This window comes from Xenopus laevis, chromosome 5S (assembly GCF_017654675.1).
Source record: "Xenopus laevis strain J_2021 chromosome 5S, Xenopus_laevis_v10.1, whole genome shotgun sequence".
Lineage (NCBI taxonomy): Eukaryota > Metazoa > Chordata > Amphibia > Anura > Pipidae > Xenopus > Xenopus laevis.
Window position 1 is genome coordinate 134,578,820 of NC_054380.1, and position 19,961 is coordinate 134,598,780.

The 19,961-nt window shown below is 41.1% G+C and overlaps 1 protein-coding gene across 2 annotated transcripts in view; it reads left to right on the top strand.

Annotated features, from left to right (window-relative positions):
- clic5.S (chloride intracellular channel 5 S homeolog) overlaps positions 1-19,961 on the top strand; it is a 75,745-nt gene that overhangs the window by 28,751 nt on the left and 27,033 nt on the right. Inside the window, exons 1-2 of one of the 2 annotated variants that reach the window (XM_041565092.1) lie at positions 1,226-1,557; positions 19,179-19,288. In XM_041565092.1, coding sequence (XP_041421026.1) covers positions 1,495-1,557; positions 19,179-19,288 — 173 coding nt within the window. In that variant the 5' untranslated portion in view covers positions 1,226-1,494. Of the gene's footprint in view, positions 1-1,225; positions 1,558-19,178; positions 19,289-19,961 lie in introns of those variants that run through there. The other variant, XM_041565091.1, reaches the window with a different exon arrangement.

Sequence of the window (19,961 nt, forward strand, 5' to 3'; positions counted from 1 at the left end):
GCTCATCAATGAGAGTCTCATGGGGCCCCCTGTACCTCCTGGGCCCCCCTGCAGCCGCAGGGTCTGCTTCCTCTGTAGTTATGCCCCTGATCGAGGGTTAATTAACCCTCGATATTCGACTGTCAAAGTTAAATCCTTCGACTTCGAATATCGAAGTCGAAGGATTTAGTGCTACTCGTTCGATCGAACGATTTTTCTTCGTTAAAAAAGAAGTTTTTTCTTAAAGAGACAGTACTTCGACTATCAAATGGTCGAATAGTCGAACGATTTTTAGTTTGCATCGTTTGAGTCGAAGTCGTAGTCGTAGTCGAAGGTCGAAGTAGCCCATTCGATGGTCAAAGTAGCAAAAAAAACATTCGAAATTCAAAGGTTTTTTTTTATTCATTCCTTCTCTCGAGTTAAGTAAATGGGCCCCTTAGTATGTTATACAATAGAAACTTTACAAATGGTCTTCATTATTTATTTTTTTTATCGTTTTTTTAAATTATTTACCTTTTTCAGCTTTCAAATGTGGGTCACTGACCCCATCTAAAAAACAAAAACTCTGTAAGGCTACCCATTTATTATTATTGCTACTTTTTATTACCCATCTTTCTATTCCAGTCTCTTATTCAAATCAATGCATGGTTGCTCGGGTAATTTGGACCCTAGCAACTAGATGGCTGAAATTGCAAACTGGAGAGCTGCTGAATAACTCAAAAAATAAAAACTGAAAACCAATTGCAAATTGCCTCTGAATATCCCTCTCTACATCATACTAATAAATTTAAAAGTGAACAACCCTTTTAATATTGTCATTGTATTTATTATTGAAAGCCGTATCCGCCTGGCTGCGTTTATATTCACTGCACTGCTGGTTCTGACTCTTGAAACACAGTAGCAGAAGCCAGCTGATTTCACAGAGCTGACATAGAAGCGACTCCTCCTACTTTGTTTCAAGAGTCAGAACTAGAGAACAGAAAGGGACAAGCACGGGCTGTTCTCAGTTGCAATCCAGAACTAACTTAATGAATGTATATAGGAAAGTTGCTTAGAATGATATTTTCTTTCGTTAGGTGAAAAACTGTTTTTGGGTGGAGATCCCCTTGAACGCAGTGACAGTTGAGTGCAAGCCAATCATTCATAGGAGGGGACCTCTGTCACCCAGACAGGAGTGAGCTGTCATTGGCCCATCCCCTGTCATCTAATCCCGCCCCCTGTCTTCAACGCTGGGTGCCAGGGCTATTTCAGGCTGTCAGTTTATGTGACATAAGGATCCAGCACAAGGGAGGACTCTGCTGTCTCTGAGAGTGTGGAATAAGCAGAGACACCTGCCTGCTCTCCCTGTAGGATGAGGGGTGCTACCTTAACCCCTGGGACTCGTCTGTAGGGTCCCCTATTTGCCAGCCGGGCACTTTGAGAGGCTGATCAACTGCACCAGGCACTTTGGGATATTATCACACTGTTACTCTGACCAATCGCAACGCAGAGAATATTCCTCAGTATAAACAAACAATGACAGACTCTGCTCCCACCAACGGGGAGGAACGGGATCCGGACATAGAACTTTTTGTTAAGGTAGGTGGGTGCCAATTGGCACCCCAGCTCTGGCCAGAGGTGGGTTTAAGAGAGGGATGTGCAGTCTGATACAGTGGGTACTAATGAGTCAATTGCAACTGTCATATATTAGTCAGTGTAAGCTATCCCTTACTTGATCCTGTTGCACATCTCTAGAGCCTGGGAATGAAATGGGTTAATTCCAATTAAATGGATAAACTTAGCCTAAACAGTGTTTCTTATCCCTTTAGTTACAATGATATCACAATATGGTACGGGACCTGGGGTTTTCTGGATAATAGATCTTTCTGTAATTTGGATCTTCATACCTTAAGTCTACTAGAAAATCATGTAAACATTAAATGAACCCAATAGTCTGGTTTTGCTTCCAATAAGGATTAATTATATCTTAGTTGGGATCAAGTACAAACTACTGTTTTATTATACATAGAAAAAGAAAATCATTTGTAATATTTTGGATTATTTATATAAAACAAAAATGTGAATTATTTGATTATAATGGAGTCTATGGGAGATGGCCTTCCCTTAATCCGGAGCTTTCTGGATAACGGGTTTTCAGATAACGGATCCCATGCCTGTATGATGGAATAACTTACTGACCCCACAAAACCCTCAGTGTTTTGCATTAAAACACAGATGCGGGAGCTGCCATATAACTTGCTCTGCTAATGTGGCAGTTGCTCCGGGCATATATAGAATATTTAAGAATATATATAATATATATGTAATAATAAGAATATATAATATATGAGATATATTGATGACTATTAAACCTGCTGTTGAATTAAAAACTATGAGAATGTCTCTGCTGAGGCAAGCAATATGACAGCTCCCTCCCTAGTGCAAGAATACAGATAGGCAGAAAGAGAGCTGAGAGTTTATAATGAGATATGCCCCGTACGCAGTTCTGTACAAGGAACATATATTCTATTTATAAAACATCAACAACTACATCACCTGTCAAGTGTTGGAGGCTATTTATATAACATGACTATACGGGTAACTTGCTTCTCATTATGGGGTATGAAAAAGCAGGTTTGGGGGCCATGATCCTGTACAACTCAGGCTATATATATATATATATATATATATATATATATATACACACAAGAGCCATCAATATCCTGTAAATGATATCCTTATAAACGATGCTTAGTGATGTCATCAGTTATAAACGGTGAGTAGTGATGTCATTTATGTCACATGACACACTGAAACTTGTGTATTATAATAAATAAAGTACCCCTTGTTGAAAAATATGAGGATATTAAAAGTTGGGATGCACCGAATCCAGGATTCAGTTCGACCATGATTCGGCTTTTTTCAGCCGGTTTTGGATTCGGCCGAATCCTTCTGCCCAGCCGAACCAAATCTGAATCCTAAATTGCATATGTAAATTAGGGGCGGGGAGGCAATTCACATGACTTTTTGTCACAAAACAAAGAAGTATAAAATGTTTTCCCCTTTCCACCCCTAATTTGCATATGCAAATTGGAATTTTGCAAAGTATTCGGGGGTTCTGCTGAATCCAAAAAAGGAGATTCAGTGCATCCCTAATTAGAAGTAACCTCGGAGTTCCATGACCTGTATAAAAACACTCGGCCTTCAGCCTCATGCTTTTATATGATCATGGAACTCCTCGGTGACTTACAGGTATAATATCCTTATATTTTACAATAGGGGGTACTTTATTCACTATATATATCATTTTTGCCTGTGGTGCTATTTACAGAATGAATACTGTTTTGCTGTATGTAAGATTAGGATAAATACGGAATAGGACCCCTTCCCCTTCATTAAAAAAAAGGTGGTTGCCCCAGGGCCCTGGTGCAGTTCTGCCGATTGGGCAAATGATGGGTCAGCGGGCAGTGCAGAAACTCACAGATGTATGGGTGCACAAGGTACTATGCTCAGACTGTGGCTTTACCTTCCCTTCCCAATCCTTCCAACTGTCCCATTTTTCGCGGGACAGTCCCGATTTTGACAGTTCAACCCGCAGTCCCAGATTTTAACTGAAATGTCCGGACTTGATCTCCTGCACTGAACAGCCAGAAAAAGATACAACGTTTCCAAAACTTAATTGGCTTTTGGCAGAAGCCCAGAATACGTGGCAGGTGCATCTAGAGACATTTATAACAATTTAAGATAAGCAAAAAACAACTGTAACAATTTAAGATGAGCAGGTCTCTTGGGGAAACTGTGATTTGCAGCTTAAAGGGCAAAACTGTAATATAACAGAAAAAAACACAGAAATGTGTTCAAACTTTCCATAACCTGCCAAATTTTGTAAAATAGGCATGGTAATTAGGGGGTGTGACCATAAAATAGGTGTGGTCAAAAAAAAATCTTTCTATTTCCAAAATGTTGGGAGGTGTGGCTTTACTGTGCCAGGAGGTCAGAGACAGGCATGTCCTTATGCTCCCAGACAAGGTGTAACTAGATGTTACTGGGCCCCACAGCAAATTAATTTTAGGGCCCCCCAACATATCCAGAGATTGTCCTGTTTTACTAATATATGTTGAAATTGCTCCTTATTTGGGCCTCATGGGGCCCCCTATTACTCCTGCCCCCCTCTTCTTCTTCTTCTGTAGTTACACCCCTGCTCCCAGCATTCCTCTCTCAGATGAGCCAGCAGTTGGTCAATGGGAACTGAAGGTCTGTTTGACACACTGAGTAAGTAGCCTTACTACTCCCACTGCTGGTGTCACAGGTTTGATTCCAGGCAGGGCACTTTCTGCAAGGATTTAATATATTTGTTCTGCGTCTGTATGTGATTCCTCCCACACTTCATATTCAAGAAATTTCGGCAGCACTCTGATTTAGTGAAAAAAGTACAATTTTATTTGTGCCTCAAGCTAAGCGACGTTTCGAGCTTATCCAGCCCTTTTTCAATCCTCCCATACTCCAAAAACACACAGGCAAATTCATTGGCTCCTGATAATATTGAATAAAGTTTATGTGATAGGAACCTTATCCTGTAAGCTCCACTGGGGCAGGAACAAGTGTTAGTGATGTAGAAGCAACTGTTCCTTTATAAATAAAGTGCCCTTTTGGTCTCCATATAACTAAATACAAAAGGGACAAAGGCAGCCACCGGCTTTCCGGCTTTTGGGCTGCAGGTTTCGTGCCCCTCATATTCCTGAGACGTCAACCTCCAGGGAACTGAATCTTGGTCTTTTAATTTCGGTCACACCCTATGACAGTTATAAATATGCCTGCCTGGGGCCCTATGTTCCTGAACTTTGGCCCTCTATCTTCTGGTGCTATATATATATATATATATATATATATAATTGTGAAGAGGACCAGCACTCTGTTTCCAAAACTCAATAATTTATTGTAGTATCACAGTATATATATAATTCCATAGAGAGAGAGAGAGAGAGAGAGAGAGAGAGAGAGAGATGTATATATATATATATATATACATATATAGATAGATAGATAGATAGATAGATAGATAGATAGATAGATAGATAGATAGATAGATAGATAGATAGATAGATAGATAGATAGATATAGGTATGGGATCAATCCTCTGGAAATCTGTTATCCAGAAAACTCAGACTTATGGGATAGCTGCCTCCTGAAGACTTAATTTCAATTAAATAGTTGAAAATGTTTTCCTTACTTTGTACTTGATCCTAAGATAATTATATATAATAATGAAAAATTTAAAGGAATACTGTCATAGGAAAACATGTTTTTCTTTTTTCAAAACGCATCAGTTAATAATGCAGCTCCAGCAGAATTCTGCACTGAAATCCGTTTCTCAAATGAGCAAAGAGATTTTTTTTATATTTAATTTTTAAATCTGACATGGGGCTAGACATATTGTCATTTTCCCAGCTGCCCCCAGTCATGTGATTTGCACTCTGATAAACTTCCGTCACTCTTTACTGCTGTACTGCAAGTTGGAGTGATATCACCCCCTCCCTTTTCCCCCCAGCAGTCAAACAAAAGAACAATGGGAAGGTAACCAGATAGCAGCTCCCTAACACAAGATAACAGCTGCCTGGTAGATCTAAGAACAGCACTCAATAGTAAAATCCAGGTCCCACTGAGACACATTCAGTTACATTGAGTAGGAGAAACAACAGCCTGCCAAAAAGCAGTTCCATCCTAAAGTGCTGGCTCTTTCTGAAAGCACATGACCAGGCAAAATGACCTGAGATGCACCTACACACCAATATTACAACTAAATACACTGGTTGGTTCAAGAATGAAACTTTATATTGTAGAGTGAATTATTTGCAGTGTAAACAGTGTCATTTAGAAATAAAAACTACACCATAAAAATCATGACGGAATCCCTTTAATGTTTAAATTATTTTTAGTAGCCTTAAGGTATGGAATTCTAAATTAAGGAAAGATCCCTTATCCGGAAAACCCCACTCCGAGCATTCTATATAACAGGTCCCATACCTGTATATTGTATGTACAATATATGTATAGAATTGTATTGAATGTCTGACATTGTGACAGTCTACAGTGATCAAATGCTTTGTGGGCCGAAGGCATTTTCTCAATATTTTGGCAGAGAATCTTGTGTTAATGGTGTAGTGTTTTGTTAAATTATAATTAGTAGGGGCATAGGAAATTAGCATAGAATTGGCTGCTAATTGTTTAGATGCATATGTCATGGCAGCTTGGAATGCTGTTTAGTCTGCTGCATTGAGATGTTTTGCTAAAAGCCTGGGCAGGGTGTGGATGTAATATGTGTCCTGTTTTATGGGGGTGCAGGAGCCTGAGAGCTGGTATCACAAGAGGTCAATAACGTAATGTAGAAGAAATGCTTTTGCCATTTAGAATTCAGCGTGTCACACCCACCTCACTATCATGGGGAATTCAGCAGAAGAATATGGGATTCTGGAATGGCAGTTTATACCTGTCTATACATTGCTCTGTTTCTCAGTCAGCTCCACATGAAACGGGATGGGACACTGGTAGTGCCAGAGGGGTGACTCTGTGCCAACAAGGAGCTTTCCAATATATATTAACTAAAAACTCATTTAAATGTTATTTGTGAATGTTATTGCCACTGAAGCATTCTGTCTGTTACTATTCCCTTATTTACTTGCACCAACTGCTTATAGATAGCTGACATGTGAATTTCATCCCACTGAATGGGCAGCCATCCATAGTGAAACTACAACTCCCAGAATCCCCATCCAGTCTTTAAACAAATCACAGTTTCAGTAAGTTACAGTTAATTCCAGGGACTTAGCAATAGAAAGTATAGACATCTTACCTTATTCATGTTTATAAAATAGATCTTCATACTCAATGTTAGTTGAAGGTGACAACAAATGTTCTCTGCAGCCAAATTATTCTAGTTAAATCAATTATTAGTTCTTAAGGGCACAACTGAACAGCTAAAGTGGACTGGCTCAGATCATCTTTTTTGGACTGGCCTAAACCTGCTGGTTGGTTAATTCCAGGCTGAAATATACTTATTCCATGTTGGGTTCTGGTTGGGTTTGGGTAAGATTGGCTGGGCACCAGGCCCTGGCATTTCAAGTACAGAGAGGCCCACTCAGCTCCCCACCAGCCCACTAAAGAGTGACTTTCTATGGCATCTTATGGCAGTCGCTCTGGCATTTGCCAGAACACACAGATTGCCAGTCCGGGCCTGTTGGGCACCACCATGTAGTTGCACCTATTGACTTACTCACTACTGATCCCCACTGCTCTTATAGCCTGCCCTCTCTGATGGGGATCATATAATTAATTTTCTTATTAGGAGAAAGGAGGTTCCGGCTAAATATTGGGAAGGGGTTTGTTACAGTGAGAGCTGTGAAGATGTGGAATTGTCTCCCTGAATCAGTGGTACAGGCTGATACATTAGATAGGTATAAGAAGGGGTTGGATGGTGTTTAGCAAGTGAGGGAATACAGGGATATGGGAGATAGCTCATAGTACAAGTTGATCCAGGGACTAGTCCCATTGCCATTTTGGAGTCAGGAAGGAATTTTTCCCCCTATGAGGCCAATTGGAGAGGCTTCAGATGGGTTTTTTGCCTTCTTCTGGATCAACTGGCAGTTAGGCAGGTAATATATAGACTTAGAAGGTTGAACTTGATGGACGTGTGTCTTTTTTCAACCTAACTTACTATGTTATTATGTTACTATGTAACTATGTATGTCATTAGGGCAGGATGGGCATTGGGTCCCTTTTCAACCTCGGTTGGGGTTGGGCAGAGATGGGAAGAATAATTAGTAATGTAGAGATGACTCAGTAGGGTAAGATTAAGGAAACGGGTAAATGCAGACTGTATATGTGTGTCCAGCTTTAAAATTAAAAAAAAATCTACAGCTGAAGGCTGTTTGGGGAGTCGTAGTAAAATAATAGTCGATAGGCTATAGTTTTAACTTTCTTCAAAATATGATTAAACCTGGGCCCCTCCAATCATCATCACCATCATTGCTGTACAGATTATACAGGGCCGGATTTACATAGTAGGTGCCCCTAGGCTAGGGTTGCCACCTTTCCCCCCGATTAACTCTGGGGGAGGCGGGACCAAGACGTGTCGGGGCAGTGATGCAGCTGGGCGGGGCTATAATGCAGTGGGGGCAATCGGCAATTGGCCAATTGACGTGTCAGTCCCAGGAAATACAACCCAGTTTTCCTAAATTGGAAAAATTTCCTGGGGATGGGCTTGTGGCTCGCGCCCCCAATGCTTGGCAATCAATGGGGTGCAGCTGGGAGACATGCCACTCCTAAAATCCTGCCACCTTAGGACCAGGCCTTTAGCACAAATCTGGGCCCGTGATTACCTCCGACTGAAGTTGCTCCATACCTGGGACTTGAGCACCTTTCCCAATGTTACACAGCCTTGTGATTGGCTGCTTTACCTTTTGTTTTCTGTTTGTAATAGAGTTATATGGGGAAAACCTAAGTGCAGGGAATGGCCCCTGAGAGAACACTGAAGGTCCCTGCCAGGATTATAGCACTAAAAGGTCACAGGTGTCACATGGCAAAAGTGCTCCCAAAATAGTCTGTGAAAACATCGGCCGTGGTCAACAGGGTCAAGAGAACCCCATGGTTGGCCGGACTGCAGATCTGATGCTTAAAAGAGAAGCAACGACAGTAAATTATATTTAGTAACATTTTTATTATTCATGGGAGCCAGTGTTATAATATACGCCTTGTAAAATATTGGCACTAAACATGATACTTATTGATCAGGGGAACTACAATAGAATCAATTTACTCCTCCGGCTAATTATGTATATACACAATCCCTGTCCTGTTCCGTTCAGTCATGCGCTAAGTTGCATTAAAGGGGCAGTATACCTTCATGATTATATTTATATACACACAAATACTACAGGTCCTCTGCACTCAACCCATTATCAATATATTAAGGACATTGAGACATTTTGTGCCTTAAGCTACTAAAAAATGCCTTACCCTTTAAACAAAACAGGGATTGTTTGTCCATATATTGCAATATATTTAAGCTGAACAACTACATCAAAGTCATCCCATATCTGGCCAGTCCTACACTGAACTTGCATCTGATTCATTAAGAATTTTATTGCTTCATTATACATGAAGCAAGCGCATGCGACTAAACGGATGCATTGAAGATAATGTAAGTAGAAATGTTGCAAACTGTACAAACTGCATCATGTTGGATACATGCAGTTTGTAGGTGCAACATTTCTATTACTTACATTATATTCAGCGCATCCGTCTCGTCGCATGCGCTTTCTCTCAGCGTGTTGGATCTGAAGAAGGTGCACCGTGTAGTTCAGCCCTTACCCGGAACTTAAGGTGGCCATAGACGCACAGATAATATCGTATTAAACAAATTTTCATACGATATTCGGTGCGTGTATGGTTGAAAAAAAGCCAACCGATATCGGCAGAAGACTTGGATATCGGTCGGCTCGTCGATCAGGCTGGATGGAAAACTTTGATTGAGTTCCTTTAAAGGCATCAATGCCCATAGTTAGTGCTGAATGGTCAGATACAGGTAGAATTCTATTGTTTCTATATGTATATCTGACGCTTCAGCTCTACACGTGTGTATTGAAACAAATGATCTTTCTTGGAAACATCTTTTCCAAGAAAAATTGTAATTGTTACGTCTATGGCCACCTTAACCTTGTCCTCTTCACCAAATCCCCACCTGATCCTCCCGCTCTATATATATAGATTAGGGATGCACCGAATCCACTGTTCTGGATTCGTCCAAACCCCTGAATACTTTGCGAAAGATTCGACCGAATACCGAACCGAATCCGAACCCTAATTTGCAAATGCAAATTAGGGGTGGAAAGGGGAAAACATTTTTTACTTCCTTGTTTTGTGACAAAAAGTCATGTGAATTGCCTCCCCACCCTTAGTTTACATATGCAAATTAGGATTCGGATTCGGTTTGGCCGGGCAGAAGGATTCGGCCGAATCCAAATCCTGCTGAAAAAGGCCAAATCCTGGCCGAATCCTTAACTGAATCCTGGGTTTGGTGCATCCCTAATATATATATATATATATATATATATATATATATATATATATATATATATATATATATATATATATATATATATATATATATATATATATATATATATATATATATATATATGTATATATATGTCTATGGCCACCTTTACTTGCTGCTTTCAAAGTAAAACTCCCAAACTTGGCTGCCCTTTTATTAGACACCAGTGGGATCACCGGACTATAGCTGGGAAGGGTGGGAGCTACAACATGGAGCTGGTCACTGCTCCTGTATAAATTATAACAAACAAGGGAAAGTTGTGCTCACCGCTAATATATATATATATATATATATATATATATATATATATATATATATATATATATATATATATATATATATATATATAGACATTTTCTGTTTGCTTGGCTGCCCACATCCAGACTGAATACAGAAGATAAGAAACTATAAATATGTCAACCAACCCCCCTGCAGGGTTGCCCACAAATCTGCTGTATCACATAGGGGGACAAAATACCCCATGCACCATAAGTGTATACTGCTCACCCCAAGCCGAGTCATTCTTCCCTGACATCGGTGAAACCTAGTGATCATTCTGTACTTTTTTATAACTATAGCCTAGGCCTAAGAGTAAATACAGTAACACAGAGCTATTTTTAGGAGAATAAATAGAACATAAGCCTTTTTATGAATAGGTTACATTTCCTTTTTATCTGTATGCCTTTTGTTGAACATTGTTCTCTCAGCCTGCAGCCTTGTGTCTTTATATGGTCACAGAACAACCCCTCAGTGACTTCTTATATCCTTATCATTTACAGTAGGGGGTACATTAGCCCTTATAATACATGAGTGATACTCAGAGTTCCCTGTATAACTCAGCCTGCAGCCTTGTGCCTTTATATGGTCACAGAACAACCCCTCAGTGACTTCTAATATCCTTATCATTTACAGTAGGGGGTACATTATCCATTATAATACATGAGTGATACTCAGAGTTCCCTGTATAACTCAGCCTGCAGCCTTGTGCCTTTATATGGTCACAGAACAACCCCTCAGTGACTTCTAATATCCTTATCATTTACAGTAGGGGGTACACTATCCCTTATATTTTTATTTTGGTTTTGATGCAGCTGTACATTATACAGGGGTTGATAGTAGATTTCTCAGCTGATATTGCTGAGGGCAAGATGCAGAGTGACATTTCTGTGCTTGCAATGGGAGATTGTAGTTATCTGTGTTAATGTTTTTAGAGATGTTAAGAGGGAGGGAGCACAGCTGATAAGCCGGGGTGCAGACTTTAGGGGCAGATAAGACACAGTGAACAGAATGCAGTCGCTAGAAGGAGGATCAGTCTGTGTGACAATGCTGAACTGGGTGGATTCACATTGCTCCTGGCAGCTAATCTTATGGCCCTGCGAATTTGTATATTTGTACTATTCTATTAATGCTCTTTGCACAACATTTTTGTGAATTGGGATCTTCTAGATCCAGATCAAATCTGTATTTTTAAAATAGGAACAGATTTCCTTTAAAAAAATATAGGAAACAAAGGTATTTCATGTGTATATTACAGGATTATACAGGATTAGCTGCAGGACTGGACTACCAGAGCACCGGGAGGAATCCTGGGTTTGTTCTCAGAGGTTGGTGTAGGTATTTCGTGTCAGGTAGATTTGGGGTGGTGGCGGATGTTATCGGTGCTGAGACTGGTCAGTGGCCCATGAGGTGGGCTCAAGGGTCTCCAGTCCAACACTGGTTAGCAGATAGATCCTTCTTTCTCATACGATACAAAAATGGAGGTATATACGATTGTCAAGTCCCAGCGTACCAAATAATTTGATGATCATATGCTGGTGACTGCAAAGCTTCTCTGGGTTGAGTTTCACTTGGGTCCTTGCTTCTAATTGTATACTATCCCTGCTATGAGGAGCCAAGAACCTCCTGACTGTCTCACACTCACAGTGTGTGTTATGACAAAATTAGACTTACACTTACCAAAGCCATCACCCTTGGGGTCCCTTTCCTTGTCCTTGGTCCAGGCTTCTCCTAACAGATGCCTCCTGCTTTAGGCTCCTTTAGGACTTCCACTCCTTGCTTAGAGTTGGATTCCATCCATTCTATAGACTAGGGAACCCCTTAGGCCAGGGATCCCCAACCTTTTGAACAAGTGAACCGCATGAAAAATCTTCCAGGGTGGTGCAAAATAAATGCTGTGATTGGCCACTTGGTAGCCCCTATGTAGACTGGCAGTCTACATATGGTTTTTATGCAACTAGACTTTCCTCTAAACCAGGAATTCAAAAATAAGCACCTGCTTCGAAGCCATTGGGAGCAACGTTCAAGGGGTTGGTGAACAACATATTGCTCTTGAGCTACTGGTTGGGGATCACTGCCTTGGGCCAATCGGAACACATCCTTCCCAAAGAGACCTCCCAATAGTCCCATATTTTGGGTGATAATTCAGAATCATGGAACTTAAAAATAGGGCTTAGTGTAAGTGGGCAGTGTTTTGTCTGGGATGTAACTGGCCACAAGGAAACAAAAAGGTGATGGACACTCAAGGTCAAGTAAATGTAGTGAAAAAGGAGACTTTTATTTAAAATCTCCAGCAGATGAAGTACTTTCTTCTAGGACTGCCGGTTAGTTCAACAACAAACAGTCAAAACTTTTGTAACTACAAACTACCTGCTGCGAAAGCTCTTGTGTTGTTGCTCCTCTAATCACCAGAGATAAAATATTCTTAAGGAGACTCACTCAGGATCAGATGTTGCAGCAGATGTTTCGAGTGCAAAAAAGATTTGGAAGCCCTCACTCAAAATGGTCCCTCACCAGAGAGCCCCAGTGCTATTTGAACAATCGGACACAATTTTTAATGAAAAGGAAAGCGCCTGTTTGCCTTGTAGGCCAATAAAGAGGATGAAAAGCTCAGATGTCCCGTCTTGTGCCGAGCCAGAATCTCATGACTGGGACACGGGCCAGATGTGTTATTTATATTTAATATCAATGTCTCATATTTGGCACGCTCGTGTTAGAATGAGCTCCAGTTATCACTTGGATGTCCCTGAAACCTTTCCTTCTTCCGCTTCTCAAGAGCACCACTTGGCTGGCCTTGCCCTTAATCTACATGTACTTGCAAGCCGGGTACCACCAGCTGACAGCTAGTAGGCATGGCGTTTGCTTTACAATGAACTTTTACAGCCTTTTCACTTAGATTTGTGCATTTCTGAAAATAGAGCTTTCCTACAGAGATGCTTTAGAAATTAAAGTTGTAGTTCACCTTCACAAAACCCATTGTTTACAAATGATAGACAAATAATGGTTTTTCCAATTTCTTTCTATTTATATTTGTTTTCTCAAATTTACTGTTGTTTTCTTTTGTTGTTTACAAAGGTATCTATGGTAGATACTTCAGGCAGGGTCGTCACTAGGGGGAGAGGCACAATGGATAGGGGCGCAAAAAGAGGGGAGCAATTGGTGGAGGAAGGCATAAGGTTCCTACAGCAAAACCTTTTTTTGGTTATTCTCTTTATCTTTCAAGACTTCAGGATGATGGAGCGAGATCATGGGCTGGGCAGAATGTGACATTGACTGTGTGAAACAGCATGTGGTTTGTGCAGAATGCGTGTGGTCTGGACATAATGGGTGTGGTCTGGGCAGAGTGGGTGTGGTCTGTGCCGAATGGGTGTGGTCTGTGCAGAGTAGGTGTGATCTGGATAGAGCCAGGGCACAGCCAAAAATCACCAGGGGTGATATCCAGTAAAGTTGTTATCTGTATATTATGCAAATTAATACTGAATCTGAACACCAGTAGGAGCCTACGATGAACCCTCGCTACTTTTTGTCTCCCTGCAGCCTCTGGGTCTGCTGTCTTCTTTGTTAGACATGCATGTTTACATTATCAATGGGGTTTATGCTAAATTTGGTTCAGTTCACTATATATTTAAGAAAAGTGAACGCCGTTAATTGAGGCACGAACAGTCCATATTCAATAAGCTTTGCTATTAAGTGCCCTTTACTACTCTAGCGGCCAATACCTATGAATACGTATCGGTTCATACGAAACGCATCAGGGAATAGATGTTTTTAATAAGTTGAAAATAAAAGTTCACTTCTTTTAATTCTACGGGTGTTTGGAGTGCTCGTCAATTACTTTCTACAGACATTCATGTTTACGTTTGTTTTTTTTTTGTGACAATAGGGTTGTCATCACTGCTAAGAGACAATACTGCATTGGGATATAAATAGGAGAGGACTTGAATAGAATGATTAGTAATACAAAGTAGCAATAACAATACATTTGTAGCTTTACACAGCAGGAAGAGCGCCAGAAGAAAAAGGCAAATTATTAGAAACCTATAAAAATAAATAATGAAGACCAATTGAAAAGTTGCTTAGAAATGGCCATTCTATAACATACTAAAAGTTAACTGAAAGGTGAACCACCCCTTTAAAGAGCACCTGTTGGTTAAAAAATGTTATCCCCAACCAAAGGTGCCGTCTAATAGAGCCTAATAGAGCGCCTTATGCGCATGCAAGTGACCGGATATGGCTGCTTACACCCTCCCAGTGCGGGTAGCGCAGAGCCGGCATTGGGTATTTTTAAAAAAAATAAACTACTGAAATTCCCAACCAGAATGCGGGGTCTATTACCCCGCACTTTTGTTTGGCGATACCGTTTTTACCGAACAGGTGCCCTTTACGTCAAATGTTCTGCCATAGGCTGACTCTTATTGCATATTAAGGAGGTGTTATAGGGGCATCTTCGTGAATGAAATAAACACAGAGGCCACATTTAATATTATAATTAATCACATTTAATTGGATACAAACATGAACATGGCAACAGATATTCCCTTGTGCATTATAGGTATATCATATAGAGCCATTGATAATGCATTATTTTATACCTGTACATTGTCTATGGCGAATTGTCAGCAGACAAAAAGCCCAGTGCTGCAAAACCAGCGGCACATGACGTCCTTTGTTCCCTGTGTATATTCTGGACTCTAATTCCTCTTTGTTTGTTCGGCAGAATATTATGTTACAGCTTTCATTCTGTGCTCCCTGTCTGAATGGAAAGCTTAATTCAAAAACATGAGATTGGATATCAGGGTTGCAGATTATAGTCTTGCATCCATCTACTGACAGTCTATTGTGTGCATGGGTTTTAGCAGGAGTTATTGGAAAGATCAATATGGGACGTGGTCCTTCCAGAATGTACCCAAAATGCTCAGCAGCCTGAAAAGCATATCCTGTCCCTTTAAGGGGCATTTTAGGAAGGAGGGTTGCTGGGCAATCCTGTAGCGAAAAGCAGGCAGCAAGCTCACTTCCATTTCTCTGGAGTCACTTGGCTTGGAACATTAGGGGTCTGTAGTACTGGAAGTACTGCCATCCCAATTTGCTAGGGTTCCAAAGCATTAATGTCAAAATAGTGTTAGTTTCCCTTTAAGAACATGCATTGCAAGTAACACACAATTTCTCTACTGTCAATGCTTTGCTTTTAGCATCAACCAGAACTGGGCACCCTATAAGTTAAACGTACTCTTACTGGACAAAAATGTCTGGAAAAAAATATAAGTGGTGATACTTCCCCTTTAAAGGGAAGCTCTATACCCTGTTTTTAAGTATGTTTAATTTTGACATAATTTTGCTGTAAATTTTCATGTGGCCATGCACTGTCTGTAGATTGTACATATATTTGCATTAACGGATGCAGTTGGAGCTGCCATACTACATTTGTTAAAGGGACGTGAAACGCACACAATAAAATTTTGCTTCATAGAAGAAAATATCATTTAAAGCAATTTCCCAATATACATTCATTATTACACGTTGTCAGTGGTTTTAAAGTAATATGTAAATGTATTTAATATTGAAAGCTTTATGTGTGTGTCCCATTCTACTTCCTGTCCTGGTGGCATCGTCGTTTGAAACAATGTAAGAGAAGCTGCAGAGTAACAGGAAGAAAACCGCAACATTGTTTCAGAGTAGAGAAATGGACTCACGGACATTGATTTCTGTTGCAATTACATTTAAATATATCTTTAAAACCACTCACAATGTCTAATGAATGCCTATTGGAAAGTTGCTTAGAATTTGCATTTTTTTAAATTAGGCAAAGTTTTATTTTCAGGTTTACAACCCCTTTAAGGAATGGAACAGCACCTATAGATTCTAACGAAATAGTGGCCTTGGAAGTGTGACTGGTATACAGACTGGAGAATCAGAGGCCCACCATGGGTGTGACTTCAAGGTCCCATGTCACAAGCTCCTGGGCCCGCCTCCTGATGTCTGCTCCACCCCCAAACCCCAGAAAGAGTACACGCATGTGCATCTACACCTGTAGCCTTATCTCCTTTCTCCTCAACTCTGATGGGACGGCCTGGGTAGGAAAACGAGGCCCACTGGGTTCTTTCCCAGTGTCCTGCCGGGCCAATCTAACCCTGGGAACGTGTTCAGGCTCCCAGATCTTGAGCGTAATGGAGCTGCTGTACTTGTGGGTTTATGCAGCAGCTTTGTGACCCTTTTAGATTGCCCTCCATCAGGATTATTATACCTTCACTCATTGTATGGGGACATCTCTGCCTCTTCTGGAATAGAAAATTTTATAAATGATGGAAAACATGAATTTTAATGCACACGGCAGTACCAGCTGCTAACCCCTTTATATAAAGGATATTTCTTCTAGGGTTTAGTGAGCCTTTAAGAAATGCATTTCTTCTTGTGCATCATACCATGTCTGTACCCACCACGTCTCTGGATGGAGTAGTAGTCTGTAGTAACTGGCACAGCGAGCAGCACTGCCCTGGGTGCCTGGTGCAAGCCCTACTAATGGAATTTAAATGAATTATTAAGGCCCAGTTTGTGTTTCAGGGCAGGTATAACTTTCAGTGGCTCCATTCTGTGTGACTCTGGAAGCCCATACCATGGGAATGTGCAGTTCCGACTGTGAGCAGGAGCCTCAAACAATGATGGATTAGGGGGCCCAGCTGGCCTACAGGCAGCTAGAACCCCCTACATACCTCCGGTGCATACCTTTTCCTTCATGTCGCCAGTGATTGGGGCCAGGGAAGGAGGTTGGGACAGTGACTGGGGCCAGGGAGGGAGGTCAGGAGAGCAGCAGTGCAGGGAGCAGGTCCGGGCCAGAACATGAGAGTCGGGCACATTGGGTTTATTTCCCAGTGTCCCGCCGCCCAGTCCAACCCTGGCAAATTCATCAAATTAAATATAAAAACATAGGAATGAGCGCTATCTTCTACTACTGATGGACACAAGTAAATATGTGGCTGCCCCCCACCCAAGAGTTCTCCAAATTCAGTAAATACACTACAGGGCTCAAAGTTCTGTCTTGTATAAAAAAGGGCAGTAACTCAAGGGATGAAAACATAATTATTCAACATAATTGAAAACCAATAATGGTGAGGCCTCATCTGGAGTATGGGGGCAGTTTTGGACTCCAGTCCTTAAAAGAGAATTGAACCCTAAACTTAAAAAACCCCTACCCCCCTTAACCTACATAGACCCCCCCCCCCAGTTTAAGGGGGTTATTTATCAAAGTGACGAATTGAACTCATTATTTTCTGCTACAAACCGATCAAATCCGCTCAGGATATAAATGAGCTGGAGAGAGTGCAGAGACTAAGTGCAACTAAACTGGTTAGAGGGAGGGAAGACCTAAATTATGAGGGGAGACTGACAAGGTTGGGGTTGTTTTCTCTGGAAAAAAGGCGCTTGTGAGGGGACATGATTAGACTTTACAAGTATATTAGAGGACATTATAGACAAATAACAGGGGACCTTTTTACCCATAAAGTGGATCACCGTACCAGAGGCCTCCCCTTTAGACTAGAAGAAAAGAAGTTTCATTTGAAGCAACGTAGGGGGTTCTTCACAGTCAGGACAGTGAGGTTGTGGAATGCACTGCCGGGTGATGTTGTGATGGCTGATTCAGTTAATGACTATAAGAGGGACTTGGATGATTTTTTGGACAGACATAATATCAAAGGCTATTGTCAGGGCCGGATTTGTGGAAAGGCCACCTAGGCCCGGGCCTAGGGTGGCAGAATTTTAAGGGGGCGGCATGCTGCCCAACCACACCCATATTGGTTCAAAAACACTGGGGATGCGCTGGAGATACAATCATTTTTTAAATTTCCGATGCGCCAATCCCCATTGCTCCAGTCCAGATGATGAAAAGGTAGGTGACAGGGATGACCAATGGCAGTGGGCCTAGGGGCGCCCACTATGTAAATCCAGCCCTGGCTATTGTGATACTAAACGCTATAGTTAGTATAGATATGGGTATATAGAATTTATGTGAAAGTAGGGAGGGGTGTGTGTATGGATGCTGGGTTTTCATTTGGAGGGGTTGGACTTGATGGACTTTGTCTTTATTAAACCTGATTTAACTCTGTAACTCTGTAACTATGTAAGTGCAATTTTGGGTGCAATTTTCCACATTTTTGCCCACAGTGCAGTATTTTTACTCCTTTACACCACCTTCTTTGCACTCGCACTGCCACTCCCTCTTTCTTGCACACTTTATAGCTGCACACTTTATAGCTGCATTTATTATCTTTATGGCCCATGGGGGCGGTTAGCCATGCGAAATTAAAAAAGTCATGGCAACACTATCTCCTTGCATGCTTTATGATCGTCCCATCCGTCTGCACATTAAATGGTTCCTTTTTACTGCTCACTTTGTGCTCCCTTTCCTGATCATATGCTGCTACACTTGTACAATTTCTCTTTTAGCAATTCTACTTTAACTTATCCACTTTAAAGAGACTTAAACCTTACAATACATTGTTTTACAGGATGAAATCAACGGCCCTGCCACTTTGCTCTTAGTTTTGTTATTTAGTTTTAGTCTTGGGTTGTTCTCCTTCTTGGCAAATAGTGACAATTCATTTCCGTTACCATGCCAACCAGGTGGCACTGTAAGTTATTGTCATGGAGAATTGGGTTGGACCCAAAACAATGGGCCCTCACACTGTTTTACATTGGACCTGCTACAGTATATGATCCCATTTAAAAAAATTTTACAAGTTATACAAAATCTGGTTTAAACTGGCAGCTAAATCTGGTGGTACCTATTTATCGGGGCACATTTGGCAAGATTATGACTATTGTTTCTGATTTCTTTCAGGCTGGGAGCGATGGAGAGAGCATAGGGAACTGCCCCTTCTCCCAGCGCCTGTTTATGATCCTCTGGCTCAAAGGGGTTGTGTTCAACGTTACAACGGTAGACCTGAAAAGGTATGTATCATGTAAGAAAACTGACGGCTTTAAGGACTGGCAACTGACCCATGGGCTCTGGCATGTGGACTTTGGAACTGACAGTTGGTATTATGGACAGGCTCATGATCTTTTGAATTGGCAGTTTGTCTTGGGTAAGAGACATGGTCTTGGGAACTGGTACATGGTGTTGGGGATTGACAACTTGCCTTAGTCTCTAGTATGTCGTGTTGGGGGCTGGACTTGTCTTAGGGCTCAGGTATGTGGTCTTGAGGAGGGGTGCATAGTCTTGAAATCCAATAGATTATCTTGGTTAGTAGGTAACTACTCTAGGGGCAGGTATTTGGTCTAGTAGACTGGTAAGTGACTTCTGGGGGCTGAGACATGGGCTGCTTTGCAAGAAACTTAGTTGTTCTCTTTCTTCTAGCTACAACTTTCCTTATCTCCTCCCAAAAGCCCTTGTAGATTGTGATAATACCCTCATAAGATTAGTCAATGGGGGGGGGGGTTTGGCGGAGTGTTTGTACCGAGGGGCATAATCATTTATAGACCAGGCAAAGTAGCAGAATAACAACCCCTCTTGCATAACATATACTTAGATTTCAAGTGTACGTATTCCTACTTAAAATGATTATTAAATATAAAATATTACAGCCAAAGAAGGAAATTCTAGAGTTCAGTGACCCTTTAGTTC